Here is a 9,819-nt window from a genome sequence, read left to right as displayed (position 1 = left end):
ATAACGCTGAACATTACCGACCAATGTGCAGCGCTGCTAATTTCCGCTCATTGCCTTTTACCCTGACTGCACGTGATATATTTTAACAGATGTGTCAAATCAGTTTCAAATGAAATGCTTTCTAGGATTACATGTTTGTAACACGAGCTCACTAATTCACAGATGAAGAGCTGGAAGACAGCAAAACATTAAAAAGTCAAAGATTGGTGTAAATGTTTCAGTGATGCATAAATTCCTGTTACATTTGGCAGATGAGGGGTGTGTTCAGAGCAGGTGCTTCTTATTTCTGTATAAAAGTGGACACAGCCAGCCCACAGACACCCATATCTGATTATTAGTGCTAAGCAACAGACAAATAAAATACTAGAATTTCACTCTATACAACAGAAAACTTCTTGGGTGGGCTATACCACACAGAAAATTCAAGAAAAACACAGTGGGGAGATCCAGGTCACTGACTGGAAATAGTGGAATTGAGGCCTAGCGAGCGCCTACAGGCTGCAGCATCCTGTGTTGGCCCACCTGCCAATCAAAGCCACCAAGGCCCTAAACTTTAGGCCTTACCCGTGTGATTGCAGTAGTTATTGAAAAGTTTTGGTATCGACCTGATACCAGTACCAGATACTGACACTTTTAACTTTGTGTAGGCAGCTTATATAGGGAGGATAAGTGTGTTGTGACTTATTTGATGAGTCACTGTCATTTTGCTAATTCTGAATAAATCAACTAACAAAACTGATGACCACAAAATCAATGTGATTTGTAGTTTCACTTTTACAACATGATTGTGTCGATCAGTACCAATACCGATGTTGGTATGCTTACTATCGATTTTTGGATTGTTCCGCCCACCTCTAGTTATTATAAACCACAGTATCATAGGAGAAAACTCGAAATATTTATTTACATGGAGGCCAAAACAGTTTTTGTACCAGGCTGTAAACATCCTGGGGTGATGCTTTTTGAAGTTATGCATTTTAGCATGAGAGTCTTTGGGTTTGACTCACTTTTGAAAACACCCTCAAGTGGCTACTAGAGCAATTGCAGTCTTTGGAGCTCCCGAAATTGATTTTTTTATTTTTGCTGTTTTTGCAGCTACAGTTGACAGTTGCCCCCAAGGCATTTCAGAAGTTGATGTCATAAGAAGTTATAAGGATAAATTCACTGTACTCAGCTCTAAAAATCTTACAAACTAATGACTACTGTAATTCTTTATTATTAAGTGTTCCTGAAAACTCCCTGAGAAGCTTTCAGTTGATCCAAAATGCTGCACCAAGAGTACAGACAGGGACTATAAAGAGAGAGCATATTTCCCTAATACTAGCTTCTCTTCATTGGCTCCCTTGTAAATCCAGAATCACATTTAAAATCCTTCTCCTCACATGAATAATCAGGGTCCATCTTATCTTAAAGACCCTACAGTACCATATCACTCCAACAGACCGCTTCTTGCTCAGACTACAGGCTTACTTGTGGTTCCTAGGATATTTAAAAGTAGAATGGGAGGCAGAGCCTTCAGCTTCCAGGTGGGTCCAGCTCCCAATTCGGAGTTAAAAGACGGACACCCTCTCTACTTTTAAGATTCAGCTTAAACTTTTCTTTTTGACAGAGCATATGGTTATTAATAATAACTCGTCTTCTCTTCCACAATGTGTCTTTTGTCCTGTCTTCCTCCATCCCCAGCTGGTCGCAGTGGAGGTTTCTTCCTCTTAAAAGGGAGATTATCCTTCCTTACTCATAGGTGATCCACTTGAGATGACTGCTGTTGTGATTTGGTGCTGTATAAATAGATTGAATTAAATGTTTATGATTGTGCTTAGTGATTGGGGTTAGTGGTTAAACCTAGGGATGAGAGACTCGGGAATGCAGTATTATGGCTATCTGTCCTCACAAAGGTGCCATGTGCCCCTCCCCCTACACACAGAGTGGAGCAGGCAGCAGTCGGTGTACTGGAACGGTAGTGACAGAGAACGCTTTTAACCAATATGTGAGAATGACTGTAATCTGAATGACATCAGACTATTCAGTGTGCTTACCAGCATCCCTGGGAGTGTACCCACCAACTTTGTAGTGGACTGAATGAAAGATTGTTGAGAAAGGTGAAGAAAAAATCTCTAATCATGAAACAGATTCATGAACTGTCTTCTTCTAATTGGGACTGGAGTGTTTTTGTTCAGCCCGCGTCCCATTCTTTCCCCCCTCAGACTGTTTTTAGAAGGGTCAAATCTATCTCAGCTGTTATCAGTGTCATGTCACGCTGTTCTGTGGGTATCTGTGTGTGCGCATATGTGTATCTGTGTGTCATGCTGTGCAGCTTCATAAGCTCCTTTATCAGCCGGGAGACACCCTCCTCCCCAGACTCCCGCTGTCTCTTTTCATTTTTCCCATACTTTCACACACACGGGGCCACACATGCTTCTGCTTTCTCTCTCTCTCTATTACACACACACACACACACACACACACACACACACACACACACACACACACACACACACACACACACACACGCACTCCTTGTGCACACACAGCCAGCTTAACTCCCCCCTTTTTGGGCATCTGTGTAAACAAATGTCTCATGCACAGGTGTATAAAGAAAGGAATGGGTCTATTAATCCTGGCTTACTTATTGTTTGGCTAATAATAGCGCGCAGCAGCCTTTTGCTGATAGGTCTATTATTCCCAGACAGCAAGGTGGATTAATAGGAAGCTGGGATTAATACTCATCCCCAGCTAAATCACATCTACCTCTATGCATGACCTCCTTCCTGGCTGCTGATTGTCTGTCCTTGTCTTAATTACCTCTTATGGAAATGGGCTTTATAATTACAGAAAGTCATCTTACCCTTATTTTATTTTATTAAAAAAAAAAAGTGATGTAACTTAACTAAGACTGACCTTAAAATGATATTTTTCTGGGTGTGTTACGGCTGTGTGTATTTGTGTGAGCGTGATCTGTGAGAGCCGCTTATAGGCACTCTTAGGCTGAAGCGGAAGGGGTGAGCCGCCTTTTTCTTTGGAACAGTTTTCTCCTGTTTTCCGGGTTAGGGAGCGAGGGTTAGTATTGTCATTTGTTTGTTCTGTTTCTTTCTTAGGGTTGAGTTAGTTTTCTGGTGGGACTTAGTTGGTTTTGTTTATTATTTTGGCCTGAGTTCACCCTGGAGCTATGCTTCATTATCTTCAATAAAATCACCTTTTTTACTCACAACTGGTTTTGGATGTTTGGCTTGGGAACCAGGGCGGGTATTTGTCTCTCTCTCCTCCAACCTTATGTGCGTCTCTACACGCCTGGACTAGGGGCGTAACAGGGTGGACTTTGGTAGAGGAGGAACAGTGCTCACCAGCTGGTTATCTTGTGGAGAAAACCAGCCAAGCCCAATGTATTTATTAAACCATCACCAAACATTCAATTGACTATTAAGCAAAAAATAAAAACAAGCGAGGAGGCATTCGTCTTACATTTTCTGAACCCCACCCCTAAGCGCACTCTCCCCCACCCCACCTTTCTAGGATTCTCGCTCCAGCTCCAGCACAGGAATAAGCAGAGGAGCACGGAGGAGGAAAAGAAGACTTTGTCCACGGTGTCTCCACTCAGATGCATCACCGCCCGGCTCTTTTAATGGGGCAGCGCTGAACTTTTAAGTTCGCGGGGAAGCTTCTCCGAAGTGCGCTAATGTGAGTTCTGAACACAATGTCAGCCGCTCAAGGACTTCTAAACAGCGTCTTTTCCTGCTCGTCCCCTGCCTCCAAAGCCATAACCAAACGCAGGCTACGCCAGACCCGGAGCCTGGACCCCGCCATCATCAGACACTGCGGCACCGGGAGCGATGGAGCGGCCGCAGACACAGGTGCGTCCGCCGAGCGCTTGGCTGTGAAGCCGGCTTTACGCACCAAGATCCCGACCCTGAAGGAACCTATAACCCCTTCCATCTCCTCTCCTTCCATACCTCTGGATGTTTCCCCGTCCTCCAACTTCCACTTTGACTATGACGTGGTTAAGCGTGCCAAAAGGAATACCGCCGGGGATTTACCGTTTATGGTGAGGGGAGCTGGTGCCGCTCCCTCAGGGAGCACCGGCACGCTGTTTTCCCCGCGGAGGTGGCTACAGAAGAAAGTGCAGCCTTCCAGCTCTCACTCTTACGTCGTGTGGAAGTCAGAGGTAAACTCCCTTCCCAGGGTGACAGGTTTTTTTTTCTTTTGGTGGCCAAAAGGAACAGATTAAAACGAAATCCCACTCTTATCGTTCAGCTCGCTAATTAGTTTTCTTACATGAATGCATATGATACATATTTGTGAGAGTTATGTGCCCTCCAACCCCATCGCTTTCCTTGAAGTGCATTCTTGAGCGTCTGTGTGCTTCGGGGGGGGGGGGGGGGGGGGTGATAGGATCGATACTTTGTTTCTAGCCTCTTAAGTTTAGTGTGTAGCCTGCTGACTTGTGTTAAATGCATAATTTAAAAAGAAAATATTCATATTAACTTCGTAAATGAAAAAATATACCTCAAACACGCTCTATCAAAAATATCTGAACCTCTTGTGTTGACTGTATATTTTATTTGTAGCCTGTAGCACATTTAAACAACAGAAATTGACCCAAAGTGCTTTAGAGACAGACAATGTAAATTCAAGGTTTCCAAAAACGCAGTTTAAAAAAGATGAAAAGCTAAAAGATGTGTGTTTTCTAATTTCATTATGTAATTATTGTGAAAAGTAAATATCACAGCGACTGATTACTCATTCAGAATGTGCTTTTATAAGGTTAAAGTATTGGTATCAGCAGTCCTGGCCCTGCATTTGCTTGATATCAGATCGATACCAAAATTGCACAATGCTATCTGAAATTCGACCATGACCTGAGGTAGCGAGATGTTGGAGCTTTACCTAAAAGATTTATGGGTTTTAAAAGACAGGGAATGTTTGACATCTGCAACTGAAAGCCCTACAGTACCAAAGCAGTCAGCCCATTTCAGCCTGGAAAGTGCTTTTTTTTCCTAGTCTGGCCCAAGGGCACATGGGTAATTAACTCAGGGGGAAGGGATAGCTCTGGTCCACCTCCCCCACCTGGATTTTTGTTTCTCCCTTGGCTGCATGGTCATTACTGTGTTTTCAGTCTTTGTGGGAGTCACACCTTATCCTGGGAAAGCAAAAGAAAATCTTACAGCACTTTGAGGATTAAATCACTCCAACAAAAGGTGCAATGAAGTGTCGATAGATTTTTCCCTCCTACTGTTGTCATCATTGGGCTGCTTTGGCTTTTGTCTTCATATAGATGTCAAACTGAGTGTGAATATGGGGCAGGCAGTAGATGAAATCCTTACCAAAACATCCTTGGGGGACTTCTTTTAAGTGTGTGTGTGTGTGGGGGGGGGGGATGCATAGTTGACACGAGTCCACCTGTACTCTGTCTGGAAAGGTATAATTTTCCTGCTTCTTTAAACACTTAGTCTCCTTTTCTGCATATTTTTCTTGTATTTGATTGGAAGTGTGTGTGTATATGTGGCGGTATGTGTGTGTGTGTGTTGATATGAGGGGCTTAAGGACACATGGCCGGGGACTTGGTTCTCACGACTGCAAGCAGTCACAGGGTCAAAAGCACGCAGCCATCAAACAGCTCCCCCATCATTTCCCATTAAAAGGAACGGCTCCAGCGCCGCTCTCTGTTTTACTTTCTTGCAGCACGCCTCTTCTTTCTTTCTCACACTCGCACGCACACATGCAGGCGTCCATACTCGCATTTTCCTCCCTCTCTTCTTCTGCGAGATGTCTTGAGGTTCTCAGAGAGTGGCGTTTCCCATCACTGTAAGCCTGTTTAAGTTGCAGTTTCCACCCCCCGATTGGGGCCAACATGAGGCCATCGGTATGGAGTCATTAGTGCAATCTGGACCGAAGGTATTGCACCTCGGAGTGTTTGTAAAATTACGGAGCCAAGAAAGTGTTACTGGTCTACTGGGATGTGTCAAACACCTATGGGTGTGAAGTAAAACTCTGAAATGAAGTGTAAGCATGTATTTAATAGTGGGAATCGAAAGAATTTTGCTTTTAACATTAGTTAAGATGCAATTAGTTAATTTCTTTCCAAGGTTGACATGACCGGGGGTGTTGAACATGTTAACTTATGGGGCACGTGGATAAGGGCCTAGTCACAAAGAGTTAGAAGCCATTGGGCAACCATCTGGCAACCACAAGGGAAAAATGTGGAAAACAACTTCAGATTGCCTTGGTTGGTAGCAGATTGCCACAGTGGCCTGTAGTTTGCACAGAAGATGCCAACTGGTCTGCGAACACTTGACAACTACTCTCCGAGTGCTAGTCAGGCTGTGAGAAGTGTGACACAAACCGGACACGGAGACTGCTTGCCTTCAAAATAAAAGTTGTGGCTTTTGAAGAATGTTGGCTGCAGCACCGAGCAACTTCAGTGCAAACTACAGGCAAGGATTGCAAGAAGGATTTTGGTGCAGCACCCTCTTTGCAGCCTAGCAACAGCCAATAACCACTCACCAATATTTCGGCTTAGTGACCGGTGGTTGCCAAGGGGTCATCAGACAGCGTTTGAACAATGTGCGCATGATGTCATGTGAGAAACCTGTATACTTAGGATTAATACTGAGGAGAGCCAAACTATGAAATTCGCATGATTTCATTTCAAATCATGACAAGTGTAATCATCACAGCTTAATGAAATCAATAACACATGGTTTTTAAATACCCAATCACCAGAGGAACTTCCAATTCAGAGAAATAGCAAAAGAATGAGTCATCAACCTGTCAATCTCAATTCCTCTGGATGTTTTTTAAAAAGCACTTACAACTTGTTTCACTTAAAAAATTGCAGTTTTAAAAAGATAAACATTTAAAAAGACTGAACATGGCTTGTCTTGACGGGTTGCCAGGAGAAAGCCTCTACTCTCTTAAAAGAACATGGCAGCACAGATTAATTTTTCAAAGTCTTCTGGATCAATGTCCATGGACATACAAGACCACAGTGGAGATGTTTGGCCATAACACACAGCACCATGTTTGCACTGACATACTGTGTTTGGTTTTTACAAAACTCATCATAACAATTGTCAAGCACAGTGGTGGAGGCGTGATGATTTGGGCTTTGTTTCCAGCCATGGGACCTGGCCATCTTACAGTCATTGAGTCAACCTTGAACCCGTCTGTATACCAAAGTATTGTAGAGTTTAATGTCAGGCCATCTGTCTGGTTGCTAAAACTTGGATGGAATTGGGTCATGCAGCAGAAAAATGATTCCAAGCACAGCAGTAAATCTACAATAGTATGGCTTAAAGAGAAAAGAATCACCTTTTAAGGTTGAAGTGTGCACCAGTCAGCTTCAACCTTATTCAAATGGTGTGGCAGGACATTAAGAGTGCTGTGCATAAACAAACATCTGCACACCTCAATAAAATGAAGCAATACTGTAAAAAAAGAGTGGATCAAAATTCCTCCATAACGATGTGAATGATACTAAAAGGGCATATGGTAAAATGTTTATTTGGTTATTCTCAGGACTGCATAGATTCCCATGAAAATCTTCTTTGTCACACGTAAGTTCAAAATGAAAATATACCTTCAGTAATAAAAATAAGAAATAGTAGGCTGAGATAACCCTGACCTTTCGTCTTTCGTATGCCTCAGATAAGTTCATAACACACTGAATCCTGATTTTGAATGACGCAATTTAGACGCTCAATTTTCTTTTTAATATTTAACTGATAAATCAGATAACCTTGAAATGACATCACTATGACATCATCAGGAGAAAGCTCTCTTGTTAATTTTGTAAAATATTATTGTATTTAGAGTTAAATACACAATAAAGAGGGGTGTTCTTTTTAGGGTGGACCTATGTTGTCGATGTACCCCTCTGTTGTGATGTCTGTTTTAAAAAAGAAGATAGAGATGGCCAGAATAGTCAAATTAAGCCTTCATAATGAGACTTTACAGAACAACTGGTGACATCCAGATGGTTACATTGATCTTTCGTGTACAGTCTACGAGAAGAACTGCGAGGTTGCTGCTGATGCAAATGCACTGCATTAATATTATCGCATTACCTCTGATGGTTTAGCTCAACTATTTATAACGAAGTAATAGCTCCTGTATCTAACGAGGGCATATTTGTGTTGTTTTATTGTATGTATTAATAACATAATAAATGTTTAAAGATAAAGGTAGACCAGCACTGCAATATCAGTGATGTAAATGCAGGTGCCAGTTCATGCATCGCTATCTAGTCAAAGTTCAGACATTTGCCCAGATAGAGATCATTTGCACGTGTACTACTGAGTGTGTATGCATGTGAACAGGGCAACCTGTGCAGAATGGTCTCATGCTATGCCTTTTTAAGGAGGGAGATATGGACAGAGAGGAAGAATGAAAGGGTGAAACATAGACGGAGTGAAGCAAAGCCTGACAGTTATATTGGCCACGATTGCTTAACAGCTAAATTTTTCCACGGCCAGGTTGTTGATGCTGAAAGAGCAAAAAGAGATGCAAAAAGAAAAAGAAAAATTCATCAGGCAGTACCCTCTGTGTTATTACAGTAGGAGAGGGGGGTGGGGGAGCGGGGGGAGGTGGGGGGTGTCAGTGACTGGATGTGGTCCTTCTCGTGGAGTTACGGGCTCCAAAATTGGACACCGTATCAACACATGTTCTTGCAAAATAGCACGAGTATAAAAACAATGTAGGTTTTTATAGGCACATTCAGACATTGGTATTTGAAAGTTTAGCATTTGAAGCATACGCTGAACCTACACGTGCGCCGCTGTATTTCCAGGTACGCGCACAGAGACGCACACGCGCAAAGGCTCGGAGAGGAAACAGCAGTCGGCTAATTTAATCTTGCTTGTTTATGGGGCTCCAGATTGTTGACATTGTAGATCCTATTTTTAGAACCACTTACTCAAATGCTTTACAGAGGAGACTTAGTATGAAAAGAAATGTTACTAAATGATTGATAACAGATGACTTTGAGAAAGTTAGCGCTGGGTCTTTGAGGTAAAAGCTTTGCCTTTTTGGTGATTAACATTCGTAACTGTAATCAAAATGTTACATGCACAATTACACACTGAGCTCCTAAGTAATAGCAGTGTTAGAGGCAAAGTGAAGGAACGTGGGGTGGGGAGGGGCAGACTAATCTAAATAAAGAGACAATAAAAGGTGATTTTTGCTGTAATGTCTCACGTGTTATTAGCTTCCAAAAGTGACGATACACAATTGTGGTTGCTTACATTTGCACAAAAGTAACCACAGTTTTTGTGTTTTTGTTTCCTTACAGCATTACTGAATCCCTTGGCATGAGAACTTCAGATAAGGAGAATTCCCATTTGAATATTCTACTTCCGCTTGTGCTTATGAATTTTAACAAAATCTGAGGCATGAAAGTTTTATATAAGCTCTCAGATATGCAAGGTAAAAAACAAAGTTGGCATGCCTTATGATCTCCCCCAAAGGAATGCGAAGTTAGGAAATGGCTCTGTGTTAGTGTTTATTAGTCTATCATTGTATTTTATCTCTTGATTATCTTCTGGAAAAATTACTGCTGCTTGCATCTAGTTGTTACCATTCTTAAAATTCTCGAAAGGCCCATGTGTTTATGCAACATCATCAAACTATGTCAGGGTGCTGAGCGCTCACCGAATAAGTAGAATAACACAACGAGAACCAGTCATTTGTTTGTCTTCTTAGAATAAGTCAATTTGTCTCGTTTTCTTTGCTGGTCATTTAGGGTGGCACACATTGGTGTGGAATAAAGTGTCTCAGCAGGATGTTGCCATTAAATACCGTACCCATGACATTTAAAGGCCCTGGAAG

At 42.2% G+C, this 9,819-nt stretch overlaps 1 protein-coding gene across 1 annotated transcript in view; it reads left to right on the top strand.

The window, feature by feature from the left end:
- Window positions 1–3,691: 3,691 nt before the first annotated feature.
- LOC146608648 (rho GTPase-activating protein 6-like) overlaps window positions 3,692–9,819 on the top strand; it is a 140,642-nt gene continuing 134,514 nt past the window's right edge. Inside the window, exon 1 of the mRNA XM_085347713.1 lies at window positions 3,692–4,159. Coding sequence (XP_085203839.1) covers window positions 3,692–4,159 — 468 coding nt within the window. The remainder of the gene's footprint in view (window positions 4,160–9,819) is intronic.

Source organism: Diplotaxodon limnothrissa, linkage group LG23 (assembly GCF_057381915.1).
Source record: "Diplotaxodon limnothrissa isolate DT_005_m linkage group LG23, D_limnothrissa_male_GT1.1, whole genome shotgun sequence".
Lineage (NCBI taxonomy): Eukaryota > Metazoa > Chordata > Actinopteri > Cichliformes > Cichlidae > Diplotaxodon > Diplotaxodon limnothrissa.
This window is presented reverse-complemented; position numbering and strand designations above follow the sequence as displayed.